The sequence below is a fragment of the Conger conger genome, chromosome 4 (genome assembly GCF_963514075.1).
Source record: "Conger conger chromosome 4, fConCon1.1, whole genome shotgun sequence".
In the NCBI taxonomy this organism is placed as follows: Eukaryota; Metazoa; Chordata; class Actinopteri; order Anguilliformes; family Congridae; genus Conger; species Conger conger.
The window spans coordinates 58,286,663-58,311,922 of NC_083763.1; the positions used below are offsets into that span (position 1 = coordinate 58,286,663).

Here is a 25,260-nt window from a genome sequence, read left to right on the forward strand (position 1 = left end):
CATCAGAGAACTGCAGCGAGATCCAGGAGAACAGGGGAAACCTCGCCAGGTGGATGATTCCACAGGTTGGGGGTGTCCATGGAGACAAAAGCTGTTTGTGTGCTGAGGACAGAACCTCTACTGTAAGTCAACCATCATTACTATCCCATCACACAGGAGGAAAGAGACAGTGCTCTGATTGGCTGTTGCTCTGCAGCACCAGCCTATGGAGCCACCCAGGACCTACTACTACTACTAAACCACACATGAAAATATAAAGACATGTTTTATGAGGAAATAAAGGTTGGGGCCAAAGATTTAACTTCACATTATCATGTATTTATCTTCAAGCACTAAGTGGAATAGGGCTGTGATATTTTAAAATCCAAAATAGTTTTCAAGAATGGGAGCTGGCAACAAAACCAATACTGTCTTGGAAATGCAAAATTGTCTTTTTAGAGACTAAAATCATTATTATAAATGCTCATAAGAGAGTTGCTATCCCATTTAAAATGTCTCGTTCTATTTTACAAGCAAATTCTCATTATAATTGGCAAGTTATGAAACCAATAACCCACGACAAACTGAATTCTCACCATGGAATGGTTGCCATTTTTATTAAAGAGCATCAGTCATTTTATTGGTCCTTTGCACAGGGAACTGTAAAACATATTTCCTTCACAAAACAAATTCTCAAGTATTTTGTCAAAGATATAGACAGGCATCTATATTGAAATATAAAGAGTGCATTAATCAGACATTTTATTTATATATACTACATACATATATATATAAACCAGTAAGCATTTCTATACCAGGAATTCAGGTGCAACATAGCCTGTTTTGTTTTGTATGTTTCACAGAACAGTGACTTTACACAGGCCAGTAAAACATAGACCAAATACTTCCTATTCACATTTCAGTGACGCGTCCACAAAACAAAGTACAACACATGACGTCATACGGAATTGCTCTCCTGGAAATAATTCATGTTTGAATGCTGGGCTTCTGGGTCATTAAAAAAAAAAAAAAAAAATTATAGCTGCATGTTGTAAACCAAAACCAGCCTTTAATGTTAGAGAAACAAGTGCATGAAAGTAGGTCTCATTAAATGTTTCAAATAAAATGACAGAATTTGAGAATTGCAGGGTAAAGAAATAATGTGGCAAAATAATTATTTGATTATGGTTTTAAACAAGTTGCGACACCCACGGCTTGTTTTAATTTGTGCTCCATGTGTTTGACTTTCCTGTGGAGAGGTGCACGATCGCGCGATCACTGACAGAGATAAACTCACTAAACTCTGCATCAACATCTAATCAGTGTTAATAAGTAGCAGAACAATTCTGCTAAACATTGGGGAAGGGCAACCAATAAGAAAACATTCTTCATGGCAAACCTCATTGCAATAATTATTATTTATAAATCATCACAGAGGGAAATAATGTCTTAATGGCATAAATACAACAGGGCTAAAAAGACCTGGTGAACATCCATGTATTGGGAATTTAGAGCTAGGGGCTACAATCGGTTGAATTTCACTCAGAAAAATACTCAGTATGCAAGTTCATACTGCAGTGACTTCTAAATAAAAGCTTGATGAAAATGTGTAATCGAGCCTCATCTGTTCAAAAAAGGTTAAATCTAAATCAGTTGCTTTGTAAGGCTTGCATTTCATACATACTTACATCATCAGCAGCTATATGACATGTGAGCTCACTCTTTAAAAATACAAACAATTGTTGACACTTTTTGTGTACTCCTCCTAAAAGTTTTCTCAATTTCATCAAGTGAGTATATCAAAGCCAAAATGGGTGCAGTTTTAATTGGAAATGGAAACAGGAAAAAGTGGAATTTTCAAAAAAATCTTCAGCCAGTCTCACTTTCAGCTTGAACAGATCACCCATTACAATATCATAGCAACATTTTATCATATCATTGCAAATATAAAGCCTTCCATGGTCAGGAAAAGCAATTGCAAAATTTACTTTCTGGGTTCACAGCGAAACGGATGATTTAATCAATTTAATTGATGTTTCATCACACTAAACATCAATCAATTAAACATCACATTTCAGAGGTATAACTAACAATAAGTAAAAAAACATCTTACTGACTTTAATTTAAAAGAATAGAACATATTGCTTGGGCAAATAAAATATATTCAAAATCATTACGTGTAGATGACAGTCGTAATTGTCAACAAAACATAAACACTGTAATGCTATCCTATATACAAAAACATGGCTTTTAAAAAGGAATGTATATATATATATATATTCTTATTTTATGTACCTGGTACAGAACACATTGGTGTTAATGTTTACATATTGTACAAGAGCCCATACTCTTAAGTCTAATGAAGTGCAGTCTTCCTCCAGCGGGGCTGGGAGAATCAGGGTTCGACTGGTACAGAACATGCCGGATCCAGTGAGTAAATCTCTTCCCTCCACACCCTCCGCCAGCCGGGCTCCAGTGATCAACAGGATATGGTGAGATGGAGGAAGGTCCCGACTCCACCAGGGTAGTCCAGATGCATCAAACCTAGCCTTCTGACTGACCGTTTATGAGCTTGAAGGACATGATGTGACATTCATATTCATTCGGCAAAGAAAATGTATGGTTCTGTGTTCAGGCCAATATTCCGTTCCAGTTGTAGAAAATATGATGACTTTGATGGGCATCTACTTTATGCTTTCATGTTCAAAATAAATAATTTAACCCAGTCATTGGTGGTCAAATATAATCAACTGACTTGATGAATTCCTCAGACCTCTGACAAACATTATAAATGAGTGTCAGTATCTGTAATATGTTCAAAATGTGACCTTTAAGGCCACATATCCAATGACTTTCCTCTTTTGGATCTCATACTGATTCCTTTCTAGGAGTATATCTGGATGAGTTAACTTAGGGTGAAGGATGATTTTGAACATAGTGAAGAATACTAGCACAATGGAATGATTCTGACATAGGTAAAGTGTGATCTTCAGACAATATTCCATCAGCAGTTAGGAGAGGCATAGTGTCAGGGCTTCTAGCTGACCAAGGACAGGTCTTCTGAGGTAAATGAAGGAGTCTGGGGCTACAGGTGGAGGGACAGGCATCTGGAACAATACACCTTTCCAGCAAAGGATGGAATGCAACAGATGTCCAATGTCTGCTGTGGACTAATCCACTTTAAATATGTTTTTATTCAAAATATACAATTGGTGGAATTAGTCTCACAGAGAACAAGACCCATGGAGCTGATGAAGCTACCTCGGGTGACTAGCATAACATAACTTCCACATTGAGACACAGTAAACATTTAGAGAATTTTTATGAAGCGGAGTTTAGAAAGTATATATTGTGGCTTTGTGATAAGGCGTCTTGTATCTTTTGGTCCAGGTTAACTGCTCATTTGAAAACGGCACAATAATCAGCCTGCAAATATACCTGGACCTTAACGGCAGTTTAAAGGCAGATAAACATCAGGAAAATTCCAAATGATTTTGCCGCCCAATGTTAGCTGAGCTTTTTAAAATAAAAAAGAGAGCCAAGTAGTGCAGTAATATCCATCTTAGAGATCCCAGTTCCACCCCGCCAGGCAGGAGCAACATGCTGCCATTTAAAGTGTCTCACTTTGTCTTTCCAAGGATGTGGGAGGGAGAGGGAAACCTGCCATCGCATGCCATCATCTCTGCTTCTTCCCCTTTTACACGTAATTTATTCTCAAGACATTTTTTACAAACATTCTCTGAAATCAACAAACACATACATGCACGCACACGCACACTCTCTGGGCTCCATCGTGAGTCGTTGATGGCGTCTGCTCCTTGGGGGGTGGAGTGCGGGTGCTGCTGATGCCACTTCATATGGCCGTGAAGCCTAAAGCCAGAGCCACACACTGCTGCAGGTGGGGCACGGGAGCTGAGATGTGGATAGCTGGATCCCTGCAGCCCGTACGCACGCACACGCACGCACACACACACACATGCACACATACACACCACAGACACACACACACACACACACCAGCACATGCACACACGCACACACAAACACCACACACACGCACACACACCAGCACATGCACACACACACACTCACACATAAACACCACACACACACGCACACACACACAAACACACACACATGCACACGCACAAAGACACACACAAACACGCACACGCATGCACACGCACAGAGACACACACATACATGCACACGCACAGAGACACACACAAACACACACACACACACACACACAAATACATGCACACGCACACAGACACACACACAGCTTGGCTTAGCTTCGCTCCCCGGCTCCAGACTCTCCCCCTCTCTCCTGCCCCTAACAGCGGTCATCCTCGTCCGTGTCGCTGAGGAGCTGGCAGGCGGGCACAGAGCTGGACGGGCCCAGGCGCTTGCGGAAGTGTCCGTTGGGGACCTGCCAGCTGTGCCGCAGCGGGGGAGCGGAGCCCACGGTGTTGGAGCGGCCCAGGCTGGTGGCGATGGCCGCCTCGAAGGTGAGTGTCTCCTCCAGCCCGGCCGCGTCAGGGCTGTTGAGCTCCGCGCGGAGGGGCAGGTACGGCTCGGAGATGTAGCGGTGCGGGGTGGAGAGGCGGCTGCCCCCTCCCGCCTGCGCCGCCTCCGATGCCGTGCCTTCCTCCTCCCACGAGGGCTCCACGCCCCCTTCCTCCTCCTCCTCCTCCTCCTCCTCCTGAGTCCGTGGGGTGCCCCGCCCGTCCGCGGGGGACGGGTTAGCGCGGCACACCAGCGGGGAGTAGGAGATGTGTGGGCGCGGCCGCGAGGGAGTCTGGGGCAGCTGTCGCCTGCGGGGGGTGCTGGAGTCCGAGCCTGGGGGGACCGGACTGCTCCCACTGTTGGCCTAAAGAACCGGGAGACACACGAGAGCCAGGGAAGAGTGTGCCAGGAGAGAGTGGGCTTAAAGTGGATTATACACCGTTCACTGAGTCATTAAACATATGAGAGAGAGAGACAGAGAGAGACATTACATTATAACCATTTAGCAGACGCACTTATCCAGAGTGACGTACAATAAAGTGCAAATCACATGATGTCAGCTGAAAACCCTAGAGGTAAGTACACTTCCAAGTTCAAACAGAGAGAGAGACAGAGTGAGGGGGAGAGTACCCTTGCTCACCTGTCTGTGTGCCGTGCGTGTCCGGCCTTCGCTGGGGGAGCGTGACTGCTTGCGCTCCCGTGACTGATGCTGGCTTCGCTCCTCCGAGTTGCAGCGCGACACGTCGGGGGACAGCAGGTGGCGCCGCTCCTTGGACCGGCCCCGCTCCCTGTCGTCTTGCTGCCTGTGGTCCGCCCGGGACCCTGAGAGAGCAGCGTCGCGTTAACAAGCGTGTGAAGCTCAATGTACACACACAGTCCAGCCAACAGATATGCAGCTGGAAACAATTCATTATTAGTACATTTCAATTCAGTGAGAAACTCTGAAGCAAGATATCAGGGCTGGAGGGGAAGTGGCGACTGACCTGTGCCCTTGTAGCTCCGCCTCCTTGGTCTGTACAGCCTATCGGGGCTAACCCTTTCTAGGGAATACTCGTCTAGCCAAAGCCCATTGACACACTGGTCACCAATAGTGGAGAAGGACCGCTTCATTGAGCTGCTTTCGGCCATCGCCTGGTACACACAAACACACAGACGCAGAAACAAGACGCAGACACAAACCGCAGTAACAACATGCTTTTTCACATGGCCACCACACAGCGGGGGACTTCACTCAATCTGGAGAACAGAACAGTCTCAGACTGAAAGCACCGAGCAGCCATTTTAAAACTGCCCTTCACCCCAGAAAGGGACTGTACGTTCTCTCTCATGATTTATCAGACACAAACAACTCCTCTGTCTGCTTGTACATAAATCAAATTGTATGCCGTTCCTTATTTTTCCCCGCAGCCTTAGTGCTCGAGACAAAGAGATTTGGCAGCCCAGATGCCCCGGCACATCGGGAGGTTGGGCGGTGAATGCGAAAGCAGTCTGTCCCTTTCAACCACGAGCGGATTCCCTGCCGGGGGACCAGACGCGCACGCAGTCAAGCGGGGCTCGACACCAATAATCGGTTCATGCAACACCTCTGGAGCGAGTGAGCACACAGTAATCACCCAACCCCCCCCTCCCCGCCACACATCCGCTCGTGCCCAGCGCCCTTGGGCCCATGGCCGCAGTTGCATGGAAGGGCCTCCGGAGGAGGAGGCTGATGGGAAGGGAAGGTTGGAGGCTGTACCTGTGGTTCTACTGTCAGCCGAGGCATAGAGGAGGCTCGGATAGACTCTGCCCTCCAAGCCACTTTGAGCGGTGAGCCCTGCCTGTTAGTGGGGCAAAGGATGCGGTTAAACTCTTTGTGCTCCGGGACCTACGTAATCAGAGAAAGAGGGAGAGAGACACGAGAAGGTCTGAAAAACAAGACACACAGGACAGCAGTGCAGCAGTGATGTCAGTAGCCCCGCAGGGGGCCAGTGCAGGAAGCTGACGCTCAGGGGTCCGTCTCCCCTGCTCACTTTGAGAAAGCGCCGGTAACGCATCAGACCTGACTGAGAACGGCTGCTTATTGCCAGTGTCACGGGCTCACTGCATATCTCCAAGACAGCATTGATCTTTCCTGTGGATTATCATCTCATTCTGTTAAAATGCCATGCCAGCAAAGAAACTGATAACCTCACAGATAAAGAAAGAAAGCCTGGAAAAGTAAGGGGTGAGGCCAATAATCTGAGCCATACATGTGCAGTGTGAACAAGAAAGCCTTTTATGAGCTGGCTGTGGTGAGCTTATGCAGAAAACACATGTGTACACAGTCAGACACGTGGAACAATACAAATCCGGCACTGGAGGCACTGAAAATAGAAAAATAAAGATATCTAAGGCAAACACCAACAGGTAACATTGCTGAAGTGCTAGACAAAAACACACCCACACAGTGACCACTCTGGAAACAAAGCCTTCAATATTAACACAGCACACAACCCAGTGCCAAGCCCAGAGATCAGAAACTGAGTTTCCCAGCTGGAAAAAAAAACAGCTTGAATATAAATTGAGTTAGTAGTAATTCAATTGCCTGAATGAGCTAAAGAAATCTATGAAAAGTCACCTATCTCTAGTTCATAGTTTTTTTGTGTAATAACAGCATGTGCTTCCAAAAGGAACCCAAAGCCAATTGGTACCATTTAACAGACAAACATGGGAAATGTATACATTTCTGGGCAATCTTATATAAAAAATAGATCAGAGACCATGAATGAAACACAATAGCATGGGATGTTTTTAAGTAAGGGACAGCGAGGAGAGCAAAACAGCAGATGGCATGCGTAAATGGTGTGTACGGTGGGTCAAGCCCCAGGAAACTACTGTAGGGAGATGGGAACGATGCTTCATTGTACAGCAGTGACACGCCAATAGGAATGAGAGCTAGCGCTTTCTCAAGTCTTATTTTTGGAAATGCAGTCTCAAGCAAGTATACCAGCGACGAGACAGTGAAGAACAAGGAGCAGCAATTCATCAGCCATTAAACCCTCAGAAACAAATCAAGTCACACCCCCACCCACTGACATCAAAACGCTGCGTTTTGATTGGGGTAATTTTGGGTCACTTGTTGATTTGTAGGACACAGACAGTGATGGATGAGTCTGGGGGAATGAGTCAGAGACGAGACGGTCAGGGATGGAAGACTGTCCTCCCTCTTTTTTGGTGAGGGGGGGGGGGTGTCTCTGCTGGCTGAATACTAAATAATAAAGCTTTGTCTCTCTCAGACTCACTGCCACATCCTCACAACATTTACTCTAATCTCCCAGTGGCACATCTCAGGACATTAAGACCCCATCAATATTGAAGTCACTGGGATTCAGGAACTCCATGTTTTTCAGATCAAAAGCTTGAGTTGAAATTGAAAATACACGCTGAAAAAGCCAATGCTCAAAGGAAACGAGGCTAATTTTGTTCCTGTCCTCAAAATATGGTTCCTGTCGTTCTACATTCACTACGCTTTGGCACTCTTTGTTTTTTCTGTTAGATTCCCTCTGTGAGCACCTTGTTGTCCCCCAGAGCTCTTCAGTCTTTTATTTGAGAACCTTCTTCTGGTTCCTGTACTTTTTCCAGGTGAATAAACCAGAATAGCCAGTGCTGCATGAACCGATTATCCAGAACATTAGCTTAACACATTAACAATGTACACGTATGGAAAGACACACAATGAAGGTGACCTTTTTACCTTCTCCTGTGTATTATGAATCTGTTAAGCTAATATATTTGATACAGCACCTGTTCCCATATTTGCTGTGTCATAGATTCCATGTACCATTGTTTCCCATTTTTGATTTTTGCATGCTGTCGCTCTTATGAGTATAGCATGGAATAGTTGTGTAGTACAGGAAAAGGGAGTCTGTGTGACTGATTTCTATGCCACTGATCTCATGACACAATTCTCTGAATCTAGCTGCTGGTCACATGATTAAGACAGCCATACCGTATACGTACTGCACCCTGACACTCTTCCCTTACCATATCGTGGTGGTGGTGCTGATGATGATGATGAAGGTGGTGGAAGTCTTCCTTGTCCTCCTTGACGTCTTGAATCCTCGGCTGCATGAACAGCTCTTGAGGTGAGACGGGACTGAGAGCCACAAAGCCCCCTCTGGTCCTGATACGACACACACAGGGACACAGAGCCTCAGAGACATGCCCCTCTCTCCTTACTCTACTCTCTCTCACTCCCTCTCTCTCTCTGCCTGTATGTATATCTCTCACTCTCTGTATGTATCTCTCTCAGTCTCTCTATTTTTCACTCTGAACCTCTCAGTCAGTATCTCTCTCTCGGTATATCTTTCTCTGTCTATCTCTGTATCTTTGTCTCAATCTCTCTCTCTGTATCTCTGTCTACCTCTCTTACGCTCTCAGTCACTTTTTCTCTCTATATCTCTCAGTCTCTCTGTTTTTCACTCTGTACCTCTTGGTCAGTTCTCTGTCTTGGTCAGTCTCACTCACTCTTTCACTGTCTCACACATACACACAGACACGGGAGAGGTGGGATTTACAGGGCTGATCCGGCGCTGTGGGGCAGGAAGGGGAGAGCTTTGGCACTGGAGAGGATGTCCTGGGGCAGGGAGGATGCGTCCATGCGCTGGAACATCGGCGCGTGTTTCTGCAGCGACAAAAAGGGACTGTTGAACCCTGACCGCGTTCCAAAGAGTAGCCATTTTACAAGCATCACAATAGCTTTGGTGTCACATGCGCTGCACCTTTTACACCCCAACAGAGGGCGCTGTTTCAAAGGCAATATTAGTCTAAAAGACACATAGCTAGGAAATATGGTATACTCTAGTATCATGGGCTAAATGTACTGATGATGAGGTACAGCGGCATTTCCCAAACTCGTTCCTCAAACAGCACACTTTCAAAACTCAGAATCTTGTGGCAGACCATTGTGATGTGTTTGTGATGCTGTTGTCTACCTGCTCCTCCAGCTGCTGCCTCAGCTTCTTGGCCTTGTTCTGCTTGTAGTAGTCCATGATCATCATGGCTGCATAGATCTTTCCGATCGTCATGTCACTGGCTGCAACAGCATCACCCCTCATTTAGATCACTCATGCAAGTATGCTTACTTTGAAATATTATGATAATATTGGGTTGCATTTATTTAGCAACTATAACTACACCCCCCACCAACAAACAGGCAAGGTGCTAACATGAGCGCTAACATCGGGCAACTCCAACTTTTCGACAATGTTCTACAAATAAATACACTGAAAGTACATCCATTAAACATGTATGTCCTGTATTAACACTTTAAGTGGCTCTCAAAGAAAGCCTTGGGGTCCACCTTTGTGTACAGGGACCAGCAGGTCCAGGGACTTCTGGGAGAGATGGGGCCAGATGACACTGATCTCTTTCTGCAGCTCGATGTCCAGCTGGCCTCGGTCATCGCCTCCTGAACAGAGAATCATGGGACATGGTCAGCATTACACACCACGACCACATACTGATGTTCTGCTGATGGGTATTTCCTTAACCAGCAGCTACCATAAAAAAACAGCTCCTTCTGGCTGTAGGCAGGGAGCACAGATGGATGGATATGAAAGAGATGCACGAGTAATAATAATAATATCAACAATAATACATTTCTATCTATATATCACTTTTCATCATATTGATTATTTTTGAGATGATCTCAAAGTGCTTTACAAAAGGCAACAATAAAGCAATCAAAGTGCATTAAAAACAAAACAGCGCATTAATATAAAATCGTAGGACGACGGTAATCAAGTCAAACTGAAGGAAAGGAAGAGCACATAATCTCTGACCTCTGGCCAGTTTGACCTCCAGAGCAGTTCTAATCAGGGCCATCAGGGTTGATGTGAAGTGGACAGACATCTCCTCATCCACCGGCATATTCATGAGCACAAGCCGCTGTCATCATCCATGCGGAGGGGAAAAAAAAAATCTGGGTAAATGAAACAAGCACTTATACATCCGCCACTTAATCATTACACTACACAACAAGCTACATACAACAAGCACTTTGCTGCCAATAGCAGCAACATGAGTAGCTAGTCGGCCATTAATGTCTCAGGGCTGTTTCTCCATCAATCTCTAGTGTCATTGCTTATCAATGGGAGGCATTGTCTTTCCTTTCACTACAGAGTCTCTCAGTGGTGATAGATGAGAAACTCATTTCTGCACAGTGCTGTTAAAGCCAGTTACATCATTCCAACCCAATGTCACTGCGGTATTTACAGTTATTACTATATGTTTGCATTTCAGCACTCAGTGTGGACTTTTATGGGTGGATAGTGTTATAAGTGTATTGGTGGTGTGAGATATTTTTGGCCCTGCTACATTTACCTGCTAACAGTAAATGCACTGCAACCATCACAAACAGTAGGGTAACACTTTACAATAATGTTCCATGAATTGGCATGAACTAATGTAGTTGTTTACTAATTACTTCTGAGAAGTTAATATGTACAGCTCTGTTCATGTATTTGTACATGATTAATTCGTGTTAACGACTATATTAGTTATTGGCAATTCATTTTGGAGTTATGTATGTATTTGTTAATGGTTAAGTAATTATAAGTTCATCCTATGGGTGGCTAATGTATAAATATCATGTACAAAATGTTACTTAGTTGTTAACAAATGCATTAACGAATGAAAAGTTCATTTCATGCTGAATTAATGTATTTGTCCATCATTAACTCATGTTAATAACTACATTAGTTGCCAATGCCAATTCAATGGCTTATTGTAAGGCATGACCAACAGTAGAGCTACAGTACCTCTGGCTCTCAGAACAACAAGGGAAAAGCAGAGGGTAAACTTTCCTTATTCACCAGCAGACTGTGCCGGCAATGACCTCCTTATCAACATCAGACCAGGTATACAGCATGCCGGGGAAGGGATGGCCTTTTCTATGCACAATAACAGGTCCATGCACACAGACAAAGGACGGCGATGGAAGAGAAAGAAATAGAGACGTGCACATGGAATGAAATGATAGAAAACAGACAATGAAGCCCAGGAAGAGGAGGTGTAACCCTGAGCCCTGCTCCTCAGAGCATCCCGGCACATTTCACTGATTCATGGGCGACATCTGCCTGTCAATCTGCAGGCCACATCAAACCACACTGTAAGAGCCAGTTTATCGTCCAGCAAACGTATAACAGAAAAATGTTTCGATTTTATTATTCATATAATTTATGATTTATTATGTAGTACTGTATGCATCATTTCAATTTACATGTTTTGCTTAATATTCCATGTCACCACACTCTTAATCATATTGTCTGTACTGACTGTTTATGGAAATGACTTATTTATTGTTGCGTCCCCCAAGAGTTGCAATTCCCATCATGATGTAATTTATCACCAGACTGAAATTCACTGTGATATTATTTCTCTTGATTTTAAATAAAAGATGCAGGATTTTTAAAAATATTTGATACATATTGCTATTTTACACTTTACTGCCTCAACAGCTCACAGCTGCTTTAATATCTTATTAAGTCGATGGTTGGGACGGGGTTGAGTCTGGGCTAACTGCCATTAAAACGCATTAGGCACAGTCACTGGGGTTATATTTCATAGATATTAAACATATCAAATTGAACGTTTTACTGGATGGTCTCTCTAAGTCCCTATTCAGAAATCAATCAAATTCTACATTGCAGCTTTCTTCTGCAACCCTAGCATGAGCATTCACATTCTAATTTATCTAAATCGGAGCAGTCGTTGCTTACTTTCAGTGACTCCGTCTTCATCAACTTAAAATCAGTTTCTTGGTTTCAAGTTGCCCCATGTTTGTGTGTTTTATATAATGCAACCACAATCTTTTAAGAGCCTTCAGGCCGGATGAAGACTGGCTAATGTAAAATCTTGATCCGGGGATAGGGCAATGAAACCCTTGTGGGAGACTCATAGGGTTCCTTCACCTCTATAGCAACAACCCCATGGTCTGCATTGTGCATTTGTAAGTATGTTTTGTTCCTCCTACACTGTATTGATAATGGTATCCTCATTGAAAAGCACAAGACAAACACAGTTGCAAGCTATGTAAAGCAGGAGAGACTTGGACAAAAACAATAATGCATTTTAGACACAAATTCTCCATGTTTTCTGGTACAAACCCTGTTTGAACAGACAGACAGAACAGCAATTTCTTTTCTGGCTTGAATGAGCTCACTGATGAAAGGCTTGTTCTACCTTATAAGCAACTTTGGAAGGACATTTCTTGCCAAGGCCAAGAGGAGGGGACATGTGGGTCAGCATCTCATACATGGCGGTGTAATGAATGCGGCCACTGGGAGGAGCCAGGGAGCAATGTGGATGAGAAAGAGGAGGAGGAGGAGGACGAGGAGGAGGAGGCGGAAAAGGAAAAGTCAGGGAGGGGCAGGCATTCCCAGAGAAGGAAGAAGAGGGTATGGAGAAGAGATGAATGACAAACAGAAAAGGAAAAGAAGAAAAGGGGAGAAAGAAGGTTATTCAATGCACATCATAGAGGAGAGGAAAAGGGAAAAAAAAGAACCAAATGAAATAAAAAACAGGTTTTTGTCTTTCTATGCAATGTTGGCATAGAAACCAAAGGAGAAGGAAGTCTTGGGAAGGCCACAGGAATGACTACTCAACAGAGGTCATTTGCGAGTTATTACCCGGAGCCAAACATGCTGCATTCATAACCTGAGACAGGGGGCAGTGGTGGGGGCAGGGTGGCCCGCACCCCTATCCTTAATCTCCACCCCATGGTTCCCATGAGGACCCCTTTACAGACGAGGCACAGATCCAGGCACAGAGAGACAGGTCTTCTCATGACTGAGTCCAGATATTTCAACTGTACAAATACAGACACTACAGCGCATTGCATGAACTCATAAAATTTAAAAAATGCGATGATATCAAACTTGCGTTCGATTACACGGTTATTTGATCTTTTAATTAAGTTCGCGACGGTTTGAATAATTTAGTTGATAATCATGAAATTGCCACGTCTGCCTTTCCCTGGCAAACATGCTAACGCCTCCTGTTGAGCCCTGTGTTTTGGGCACTGACTGGTGTCATGAGAGGACCTGTCTCAGGTCACTCATTTCCTGTCCTGGATCAGGTCAGTGCCCGACCAGTGCAGACAGGCCAGAGAGAGGGTGCAGATTCGTGGGTCACTGGCTGAAGTAGAGAGACGGAGGAGGGAGGTTGCTGGAGGAAGCAGGGAGAGGAGCCAGGGTTGGTGAGGGAGTTTGTGGGGAGCCAAACCTTGCACGCCACCCTGTAGGGGCAGTTCTTTCCAAAGCCCAGAGGAGGCGAAATGGTTCGCACTACTTTGTACATCTCCTTATAATGAATCCTTCCACTGGAAAGAAAACACATGGAGTTAGCAGCAGAACGATCGCCCTCTGCTGGGGAGCACAGGAATGAACACGCTCTCATCTGCGACAGCAGCACCTGCACAGTGCCAGGATCGAACAGCTAGTGAACAGTGCGGAACTGAGCCGGCCTTCATAACCAGTGTGATGTGATATAGGTCAATCTGTCAGGGGCCTGGAGAAAAGGCATTTTGCAATTGTCACCAGCTACTATAGCCTTTGTGTGAATGCACTTCAACACTGTCTGCAGTAAAAATACTTACGTATAATAGCTGAAAATGAATTACATTTCAATGACAATTACAGGCATACTTGGTTAAAAATGCGCTTTTCCCAAAATCAATATGCAATATTAATGAGGACGGGGGCACTGGGGACTTTATATTGATGGCTTTTAAGATCATAAAAGATCATAATCTTTATTCTTATTATAAGGCTACTGTAGTGGCTGATGATACAGTTAAAAGTAAAAGTATTGGGACAGTTGTATCAAAAAAGTTACTACATACTTGTCGAATATGTATTTCAGTTCAAACAATGAATATGAGGCAAAATATACAATGTTTACGATGTCTATTTCATTTTTTTCAAACAGACATTAAATTATATTACAACAATGCCATATTGGTCTGGGGCCTGGAGAATAAATAGTCTTTATTTAATTCAGAAATTAATTTAAAAATGCAAAAATGCTTTACAGTACCACCCTGCATTTTTCACACATTAAGCATGAAAATTATCTTCCAGGCAGCATACTGTAATTACTAATGAAATATCAGCTCTGCCTGTGCTAATGAACTGACAAGCATTTTCCAGTGACACCATGGTAACTACTGTAGTCAGTCATGTGAAACCTACATGCATTTCCACCTATGATGTCTGCTAGTCACACTGATTACAAACTGAAGGTTGCAGGAACAGTGTACCCGGCAAAAAGTGTCACACAACAAAGTTTAAGTACATTTACACACACAGATTCCCATGTTGTACCACTAAGCACTGTTTCCTGGAAATAGAATATAAATTTGATTGCATTTTAATGCTATAATTATATGTGAAGTAGACGGCAACCCTTAATGAGCTCAGTAGAGTTTTGGGGTGGGGTGGGGAGTGTTAGGTAGGTGCTATCCCTCACCAAGCGGCACGGTCGTACTCCCCCCAAATCCGCACAAACTCGTCCAGGTGATGCGGGCCCAGGATGGAAGAGTCCCGTGTCAGGTACTCAAAGTTGTCCATGATCACGGCCACAAAGAGGTTCAACATCTGTGGGGGGTTAGGCAGGACAGAGGGGAAAAACAGTAAAGGTAACACCTGATACAGCATTTCCTCACAGTGCAGGCCTGCACACGCTGCGCGCTCACCAGAAAGGAGCTGAAGAAGATGAAGGAGACAAAGTAGACGTAGGCGAAGTCAGTGCCACACTCGCCGGAATGGGCGCTGGGAGCGAGGGACGTGTCATTCTCACACTTCTTCCCCCCCAAACAGGCCAGCATGATCTCCTGCCAGGACTCCCCAGTGGCACTCCTGAAGACAGAGTACACCCAAACATCACCAGAACAACAACAACCAACACACCCCACAGTGATCAAAGACACTACTGTAGATGACTTCAAGACTTAATTAATAAACAGAACATGAATTAGGTCTATATTCCATATTTGCCTGTTTGCCATTGATAGGAAGTGATGTTATTCCCACCTGAAGAGCAGCATAAGGGCGCTGAAGAAGGTCTTGAAGTTGTTGTGTGCGTCAATGGGCTTGTCATTCTGCAGTTGGATGTTTCCAAAAACCTTTGGAAAAATTTGGGAAGAATCCCCAGTTATTTATTGGTATGCAGAGAAGCACGATCATTACAAAACCACAAATAAAATAATCTACAGTATATATTTTATAATACCAATAACAATAACAATAATAATAATAATAATAATAATAATAATAATAATAATAATAATAATAATAATAATAATAATATTATGGAGAAGTGCCAGCCCATTATGGATTTGGAAAGGTTTTCAGTGGTTCAAGGCCAGTGTGAAGGGATTCAACATCTCTTGCTGTTAATTCCTGACTGCAAATAATGCTGATTATTATGCTTATTACTGTTAAGGTCAATATGCACAGGCCTTTACATGAGTGCGATTAACAGTAAAACATTGAGGAGTGACATGTTTCCTGTACCTGCATCCCGATGATTGCATATATGAAGAACAGCATGGCAATGAGCAAACAGACGTAAGGCAGCGCCTGAAAGACAAAGAAAACGATCACACAGAGGATCCAAGCAAGCATCCATATCATGCGCATGGTTAAGCTTCCAGTTCCAAGCTTAGCGACCCCAGCCCTCCCTTCTCCTATCCATGTCGGGAGAAGGTCCTGACCTTGAAGGACTGGACGAAGGTCCAAAGCAGGATGCGGATTGTGTAGCCCTGGCGCAGAAGCTTAATGAGCCGGGCGGCTCGGAACAGCTTCAGAAAGCTCATGTTGAAGGCGGATTGTGTTGTGTTGTGGGCCTGTGGACAGGAAGAAAGAGAGGGGAAAAGGAGGAGAACCACGCAATGTTTATCTGGCAACCTGAAGGTCAAATCACAACACACATTTACACATGATGTCATTAAAAAAAGATACTATACCGGCCAGCCTGATAGGTCAACGATAATTTCAGTGATGCTCCCTAGAACAGTAATGAAGTCGAATATGTTCCAGGTGTCGCGGAAGTAGTTCTGCACAGAGAGGAGAAGCACAGCTATAGTCAAAATCGTGTGTTTGAGAAGTGAAGATAAAGCATGAAGAAAACTTGTCTCTAAGGACCTATTCACACTGATACCTGATGCATTTGGAAAATGGATTTCCAATATCTCCAGCGTATGTGGTCACGTGTTTACACTTGCTATATAACTGCCATTTGTCAAAGATGGCAGTTATATAGCATATAGCTGGTTAACCAAAACATAGCTTGAGCTGGTCAAACCATGTCAAGCTGGGAGTTGGTCTGAACTGGTCAACCAGCTAAGCCATGCTGAGCTGGGAGCTGGTCTGAACTGGTCGACCAGCTACCAGCAGTTTCAAAACCTAGCTTGAGCTGTTTCTTTCCGCAGGGCACTCCTCTCCCCTGCGGCGTTACACTATAACAGTACTCATAACACAAGCATTACACATAAGGCTTCCCATTTGCCACTGCTTTTTTTCACATTCCTGGATGCATCTGTCACCTCCCTCACACGGGAGCGTTTTGTTCCAGCACCTACAAATTAAGCACTGTGGATATCCAATTACGTGCATTTCCCCATGATGGTTCACCCTGGGTACCATCACAACTGCCGACTCGCTGAACAACAGGGTGTTGGGATTCATGGGAATCATGGGATGAAGTGTTATTTGTCAGTGGTATGCTGGTGATAGGGGAGCATTTACCCTGGAGCACTTACATTCAGATCCAATTCCAAAGACTACCTCCAGATGCGATTCAAATTGGATTTGACAAATCAAATCTATATCCTATGCCTCTGTGACCACAATTACCAAAGCCCACATGCATGATATTTTCAAGAAATTGGATATACGTGGCATAAATAGACAAGTGTAAACAGGGCCTTAGGTGTTCAGTGAAACATGAAGAACAATGCATAACTGATTTACAAGCAGCCTTCTCTAGGAAGACCACATTACCCAATAAAAAGAAGGAGGGCTGTGAATACGGTCACTCTTTCACTGTGAGATTAACTGTACAGTATGCGACATTGTGCAGAAGAACAGACTGGCGATTAATTCAGGTGCTCACCAGGAAGCCAAAGGCCAGGATCTTGAGAATGCACTCCAGGGAGAAGAGCACAGTGAAGGCTGTGTTCAGGTGCTTCAGGGCCAGTTCATATGATACTGGGGCAGAGTGGTACTGCACACACAGAAAAGAGGGTGAGGGATTTTTATGAATAACAGCAACAGATAGTTTCACAGACACAGATTAAGCCGAGTCCTACACTAAATTCTCCATACAGAACTTAATTCAGCCCAGAACTAAGCCTAATTTGTGACTGTGACCGCACCATAATGTACTGTAATATAAAGATTACAGTATGCACAAGTAGCTCACATTTCCAAAGAGAGAGGCATACAAAATTCTCAAGAAGGGACTATTTGGAAGTGGGGAAGGTTCAGTGAGTTCCAGCTTGGCCACAGTATCATCGCAGCACATTGAAAGTGCTGCACAACGACACAGCATTTCCTCAGGTAATATTTTGGGACAGCATAGGCAGTATCCTTCAGGCTATGGAAGGAATAAGTCCTCTGAGTTAATGAGGGCATGTGAAATATTGGCTGTTGGATTCAGATCAATATTTAATAGGGAGCTGACTCATTCCTGTCAAGCCTGAGCATCTGACCACACCTGACTGAGTGTCATTTTGAAGAATGATTACCCACAAGAGAGAACAGAAGCCAGCAGCTTCAGGCTCTGGCTGAGGATGTATGGCTCTGAGCCACATTCTCCAGCACATGCCTATGACGGCTCTATACTGCCTACCCTGTTTCATTTGACAGTCGAAAGGACTTTGTGCTGGCTGAATGTGGCCATAACTCTGCGAATGCAGTTTCTCCAAGGTTTCAACTTCATGATGCGGCATTGTGAGCTAACACAAAATAAGTAGGAAATGATAAAGGCCCACATTGTCCATATAATTCTCCAACCTATAGTGGAACCTTTCTGAGCATTTACAGTGGAGGGAAATCAGTCCACAACAGAAGAAAACAGAAAGCGTTCTGACTGCTCTACTCTCCCGACTATTTAACCCTGTGGCCTGACATTTGAAAATGTGGTCCTGTGCACATCAGACAAAAAAGTCACAATTCACGTATTTTGTAAATGGCCGAATCCATTCATTCCGGAACACAGGGGTCCCTCTGTTTGCCTTACCTTCATCATGAGGACCACAGTGTTGAGGGCGATCATGGCCAGCACGCTGTACTCAAAGGAGGGAGAGACCACAAAGTGCCACACCCGGTACTGAAACGTGTGTCTGTTCTGCGGCATGTAGCGGGTCAGGGGCTTGGCGCTGATGGCAAAGTCTATGCAGGCTCTCTGACAATGAGGAAGAGAATATTCGCTTATAAGTCCCAATATAAGACGAAAATAATTATTGAGATTAACTTATTATTGTTTTTTTTGAAGTGTGACACAACCTGTACAAAACAACTTGTGCCCCATCACAACACCTCTAATGTACAAAATGCATTAAACCAAACATTTGACCCCTCATTTATTTTGAATAAAATAATACAAAAATATACAAATAAATCCATATGTATTTATAACAGTACAGTTGTACAGTAGTCAAAACCTGTGCCTCCACATAGTATTACTGTGTTTCAGTCCATCTCAACATTCCGCATTCTGATGTGAAGCTAAACGAAAACAGGACAACTACGGTGTGCCCGCTGGGGTTTGCAAATGACAGGCACTTTGAAATACCTGTTAGACTGTGCAAACTTACTGAAGAATACCTAGCAGGGACTAGCTCTGTTCTCTTGAGAAAAGCATCTGTCTCTATTTTTGTGTGTGAGTGCCTGAGCTTTCCAAGTGATATTGGGCCCCTTGCATCACCGTTCCAGACCACTGGGGGAGGTCAGTCCTCTAGTACAGTAGAGGTCATTTTAATGCATGTGTTACATTCCAATAGTGAAGCATAGCCTCATACAACTTTGCAGCTCTGCTGTGGGTTGTTGTGTTAAACATTCATGTATAATGGCAGACTATCAGTCACTCTAGACACTAATCTGAATTATTTTAATTACAAATAAACATAACCGTTATCCACCTCTAACCTCAAATGAAACAAAGCCCATTTTAAAATATGATCAAAATTAGAACCAGTCCAGTAAGACGGAAGAATAATTGAACTTGTGACCCCTCGGCATTGGGTAAATTTGCTCATTTTAAAATGCGAATTTTGCTAATAATCGTCGGATATCAATTAAGTGTTGCTGTGCTCTCAGATATACACAAATTCTAGACATATTAATCCATATTAAGTATTAATCCACCAGTGTGTATGCACATATGTGTACAAATGCAGGTGCTGTCACCTCGTTCTTCTCCAAGCTGCACTCCTCCATCATCTTATCCCCCTGTTCCTGGAAGGTGATGATGATGAGGGCCACAAAGATGTTGACGAAGAAGAAGGGAAAGACCACAAAGTAGATGACATAGAAGATGGACATCTCCATGCGGTTCCCCCGAATGGGACCCCTATCCTCCTCTGTCACGTCCACAGAGTTCTGCAGGACCCTGGAAGACCCTTCTCATCATTACACGATACAGAGCACACTCTGCAACACCCTCTCAGCAATTTCAGATACAGGACATTTATCAGCTTAAAACATGTACAGTACAGTTTCCTGTACCTTTCACACAGTATCCTTACACCAAGTTCTGATACTGTGAAAAAGGATACAAGGTAAGCATAATTCAGTTATTCAGCTGTTGCTTAAACACAGTGAGTGTGTCATTGTATTGTATTGTATTGTATTTATTTATTAATGTGTTGAGCCACATCCCACCATTACAAAGCAAACAAAATAAATGAATACCTGAGGGCCCATACGCCGAAAAGACCCATTGAGCAGAGCCCAAACTGCTATACAAAGATAAGTGTGGTAACGAGTCCTGAGTGACATTCTGAACAAAAATTATCATGTGGTGTTAACCCCTTAAGTGTTGCTGTCTAAGAAGAGCACAAGGAGAGGCAGGTTTAGGCGGAGAGATAGGAGGAGGGTGACTGGCAGGGGGGAAGTACACTCAGGTTAATAGTTATAGTTCAGGAAGCAAAATTCAGCATTTTATAGCTCATAAGATCCATAATATTTAGTTTCCATGTCATCAAATTTGAAAGGGGATTTGTCCAGCATTGTGGCTGTGCCTCCATTGTGTGTCTAAGCACACTAGAAATAGCCACAACAATCTGTATCCACTGAAACACAGAAAATCTTTTCAGTGAGAGAAAAAAAGCTTCTGCTTTCACTGTGTTTGAACTTCTGTAAATTTATTTGAGTAATTCTGACTCCAAAGGGTTACCTTTCAGAGGAGACCAGGATTATGTCAAAAAGGTTCAATAATAGTAACCATTTTATTTTGGGTATGTCATTTTCAAGCTTGTGTCAAGAAAATGGGTAATACTTAAAATAGGTTGAAAAAACACATTCAATTTCTAACAGCAGTATTCAGAATTACATCACAAACTTTAGATTTTATATTGAATCAACAGGTGAAAATGACCCTGTCATGTTACTAAATTGATGCAAAAAATAATCTTCTTTGCTCTATTTTAGCAGTAATGAAAATTAGCCAGATGGCTCACTATGAGAAATTATATGAAGTTATAATTATATCTTCAATATTGATAGCCTACTAATTGATAACTTCGGAGGTTACCAGTCTGTGCAACACAGGTATATTTGCTTGCATCTCCAAATTACTTGAACCTAAGTGATTATTTGGATACAAATTCACTGTATATGGTTCTCCAGAATACAGGCATGAGAATTTCTCAGTATTTTGCAATACGTCCTCTTGTCAAACAAATGTTATCACTCACTGTGGCCAGCCCTCCCCAGTAGAGACAGTGAACAGGGTGAGCAGGGCCCAAACAATGTTGTCGTAGTGAAAGTCATGCCTCTTCCATTGCCTTAATTTCACTTCCTTCTTGTTCTTCTCATAGTCAATATAGTAGCCCCTACATGACAAAAGCACACAAGCACAGAAACACAAAATCACTAACACTCAGTCAAGGGCTGATAGCTAGTATGATGGTGACCCTTTCAACCCTTTCTGCCATGCCTCAAAGTGAGCGCGATATACTGAAGGCATTAATAATAAAATCCACTAGACATTGCGGTAATAATCAAAATAAGAGTGGTCAGCTGAATGCATTAGTCATCAAACTAAACTAGAAGTAATATACTGAAGGCATTAATAACCGAAATAGGTGTGCAATACTGAACGCATTAATAATTGAAATAGTCCAAGATTTGAGATCTTACACACTACCTTCTTGTGAGCCTCCTCCTGTCACGGGAGTGGACTGTAGACAACTGAACAGAATCAGGACTCAAAGTGAGGCCTTTCTTTTTTCTGTATTGGTTTTTCTCCAGTGTCTTCAAATCGAATAACATTCCAAATAACCACCTAATTTCCTTCTGGGGGGTCTGGCAATAAGGTTTAATTTTTTAAAAAATTGGCTTAAATGTATTTTTTTCCATCTGGTAAATTGTGAACCCTTGATGACCATCTCATTATATTGCTTCCAGAGAAAGTTCAGACTGATAAATGTGATTAAAAAAGCAGGCAGGTGAAAGGGCACCTACTGGCATTCCTTCTCCGTGTCCTTGGATCCATCGGAGCAGTAGTAGAACTTCCCCTTAAACAGCTGCACAGCGATGACCGCAAAGATGAACATGAAGAGCTTGTAGACAATGAGGATGTTGAAGACGTTCTTGAGTGAGGTGACCACACAGTCGAACACTGCCTGCATGGAGAAGAGGGAAGAGGGAAAAAAAAAGAATAATGAGAGGAAGAAAGGGGGGAAAAGGAGACAATCCTGCAGATGATCCTCACTGTCAGCATGATGGAATGCTGCTCAATACACTCTGGGGTTCGGACCTCTCATTACTCTTCATAATGTTGAAACTGGACTTCAGTTTCCTTCCTTACAGGGATATTTAAAGGGCACGTTCCTTTACTGGAATATTAGAGAGCTTGCAGATGAAACATGCCACCTCACATACAATTGTAGAAAAAGTCAGTATAAATTTTAGCTATAAATGTCTTTCACCCTTAAGGGATAACAAAGACTCTCCATCCTCCTGATATAGCCTGTCTCTGCTGTGTTCACTGATATACCAGTGTGGTTTCTTTCCTCTGTATTCGACAGCAGCTGTTCCCGAGAGTACGGGAACATGTGAGCTTTGGGAAATCCAGGCCTGACAATCTTTTTACACGTGCTCCCTCCAGTTTATCACCCAGTTTATATTTATTTCTATCAATCATCTCGAGTGCCTCCTCCTGCCTATGGATGCAACCTGTTTTCCATGTGAAGAAACACAGACCAAATTACATGTGCTCTTCTGTCTCCTTCCAGATGTGTTACCAAATGACACTTCTTCCTTCGGAAGATTCCCAGTTGAGGTGAGATTAGCTAATACGGCACCTTAAGTTTGGGGAGTCTCTTTATGGTCTTGAGGGGGCGCAGGACCCGAAGGACACGCAGGGACTTTATGGTCTTGATGTCACGACCTTTGTTATTCCTGCAAACAGACAGACAGACTTTAAGCAGAAATTCCACCTGAGTCTGTCAGAGGCTAAAACATCTTATGCTTGTATTTAGAGTAGTACCAGGAGATGGATCTTTGGCTCTGTTGGATGGTTACAGAAAGTCATGAGAAAACACATATGGCAAGTTTGGGCAAGTTGAGCAGGACACGATAAAGAGAAAAAGAGGAAAAAAGGATTTTACCCCATCACATTCCTGACAGTGCCGCAGGAAAATTGAGAGAGGAGGAAAGGAGACAGAGGTGGTCAATATGCACATAGAGAAAGCAGGCACAAACACAACAGAGAAAAGTGGATTATAATTAACACTATTGTACCTGGTGGCATAACTATTTTATTACAAAAGTTACAAAGCATGTTAAAATGTCTATCAGTTTGTGTACCTATGTAATTCTAGTTTGAGCTCCCTTGGTTCCCTTGGCTCTATTGCGGAAGTCGCACCACACCAAAAATATAGATATAGACTCACGTCAAGGCAAAGGCGATCAGAGCTCCCACCACCACAATGAAGTCCAGAATGTTCCACAGATCGCGAAAGTAGGAGCCATCATGCAGGATCAAGCCTTGGTCAATCATCTGCAAGAAACAGATCTCAAGCATAATTACAGTACATCCGAAGTGTATCTATGAAAAAAAAAAAAAAAAAAAAAAAAGAATTCCCTGAAAAGGTCTTCGATGTACCAAACAACATTTTCAAGCTTGTGTTTGACCTTTCTTTTGACAACAAATGTCACGGCCGAATTTTACCAACAAAAGAAACTGTTATTGCAAAAACTATTTTTTAAGTACTCAGATCCATTGTGGTTATATTGAGTGGTTTTACAGCTGAGCATACACCAAAGACACTGTCTGACACACACAGGGTATCTGATAAAATGTAATGTGAATAAACCTGTTAAAATGTTAAGAATGTGTGACCCAACTGTATCTTTATTTTAGTTGGAGATTAGGGAGAGAAATATTCAAATAACCCCTTAGCTACTGCCTTATCCCCTTCCTATCTCAACCTTCCCATCTCCACCTTTCTTGTATCCCTCTGTCACTTATATTTGATTATTGCACAATGGGGGGCGAGGGATGCAATTCCACCCGCCCATGATCAAATACAATACAATAATGCAATATAATATACATATAGCACCTTTAAAAGCCTCTTTTCCTCTATATCTGTTTGATGAAACATTTTTAGCAAATTGGTATTGAAGCACACAGTGATTTTATAAGGCAAAAATAACTATCTACAAAGTGATAGGACACACTTACCTTAATTATCATTTCAAAGGTAAACACCCCAGTAAACACGTAGTCAAAGTAACGCAGAACCTGCAGAATGTCAACAAACAATAAGCAGGCTGGGACTCACTAGGACAAAGGCAATGACAAAGCTTATTCAAAAACGGATCAATGTCATAATTGTACCTGCATTCAAAAACAAGTTATACATGAATGTAGAATGTAGCCCACCACTATGAAAAGCAGATAAAAGACCATCCTTCCTGTGATTGTGAATTTTGAGGGTCCTTTGACTGCACTGGGCACTTTTCTCTCCCAAATGAGCGACCGTTTCACTGGACAAGTGAGAACTTGATCAAGTAAGCTCATTAGAGCTGCAAAGTTTTTTACTTTAAGTGTGACAGCTGTTTCTGTCTTCTTCTTCTGCTCATTTAAATCTTCCTCAATTTGCCTCCCTCTTCAGTATCTTGAGATATTCTCATCAGATCTCGATGGGAGACTTTAACAATGCAATTAAGTTAACTGTTGTTATGGCTATTCTGAACAAATGGGGAAATTATAAACCCAAGGCACAAATGCAGACTGATTAATTTTCACCCCATGGTCTTTCCATAATGATTGTGACAATAACATCATCAACAGACAAAAGAATGCCGTACCATTACAGACAGCAATGGTCAATATTGAATTCCCTTCTTGTCTCATTTATCAAAGCAAACAGAAGCCTGAAGCAGTGTTTAAAACTACGTTGTAGGGGTAGGAGCCATTTTTCTCTCTACTGTTTACTGAACCCGTTTAAGCAGGGCACGATGCAATGCAGTCTCCGAGCCTTCTTATTGGGATCTTCAGTGCAATATGAGTGACAGC

The 25,260-nt window shown here is 43.0% G+C and overlaps 1 protein-coding gene across 1 annotated transcript in view; it reads right to left on the reverse strand.

Annotated features, from left to right (window-relative positions):
- Nucleotides 1-580: 580 nt before the first annotated feature.
- LOC133126660 (voltage-dependent R-type calcium channel subunit alpha-1E) overlaps nucleotides 581-25,260 on the reverse strand; it is a 122,602-nt gene continuing 97,922 nt past the window's right edge. Inside the window, exons 24-48 of the mRNA XM_061239002.1 lie at nucleotides 24,424-24,483; nucleotides 23,630-23,736; nucleotides 23,345-23,356; nucleotides 23,039-23,135; nucleotides 22,197-22,357; nucleotides 21,428-21,565; nucleotides 19,920-20,121; nucleotides 18,751-18,915; nucleotides 17,623-17,733; nucleotides 16,486-16,564; nucleotides 16,223-16,347; nucleotides 16,023-16,088; nucleotides 15,540-15,631; nucleotides 15,203-15,365; nucleotides 14,977-15,104; nucleotides 13,732-13,828; nucleotides 10,290-10,395; nucleotides 9,809-9,916; nucleotides 9,441-9,541; nucleotides 9,024-9,130; nucleotides 8,491-8,629; nucleotides 6,224-6,352; nucleotides 5,478-5,619; nucleotides 5,129-5,310; nucleotides 581-4,852 (exon numbers count right to left, since the gene is read on the reverse strand). Of these exons, the coding sequence (XP_061094986.1) occupies nucleotides 4,316-4,852; nucleotides 5,129-5,310; nucleotides 5,478-5,619; nucleotides 6,224-6,352; nucleotides 8,491-8,629; nucleotides 9,024-9,130; nucleotides 9,441-9,541; nucleotides 9,809-9,916; nucleotides 10,290-10,395; nucleotides 13,732-13,828; nucleotides 14,977-15,104; nucleotides 15,203-15,365; nucleotides 15,540-15,631; nucleotides 16,023-16,088; nucleotides 16,223-16,347; nucleotides 16,486-16,564; nucleotides 17,623-17,733; nucleotides 18,751-18,915; nucleotides 19,920-20,121; nucleotides 21,428-21,565; nucleotides 22,197-22,357; nucleotides 23,039-23,135; nucleotides 23,345-23,356; nucleotides 23,630-23,736; nucleotides 24,424-24,483 (3,354 nt within the window). The 3' untranslated portion in view covers nucleotides 581-4,315. The remainder of the gene's footprint in view (nucleotides 4,853-5,128; nucleotides 5,311-5,477; nucleotides 5,620-6,223; nucleotides 6,353-8,490; nucleotides 8,630-9,023; nucleotides 9,131-9,440; nucleotides 9,542-9,808; nucleotides 9,917-10,289; nucleotides 10,396-13,731; nucleotides 13,829-14,976; nucleotides 15,105-15,202; nucleotides 15,366-15,539; nucleotides 15,632-16,022; nucleotides 16,089-16,222; nucleotides 16,348-16,485; nucleotides 16,565-17,622; nucleotides 17,734-18,750; nucleotides 18,916-19,919; nucleotides 20,122-21,427; nucleotides 21,566-22,196; nucleotides 22,358-23,038; nucleotides 23,136-23,344; nucleotides 23,357-23,629; nucleotides 23,737-24,423; nucleotides 24,484-25,260) is intronic.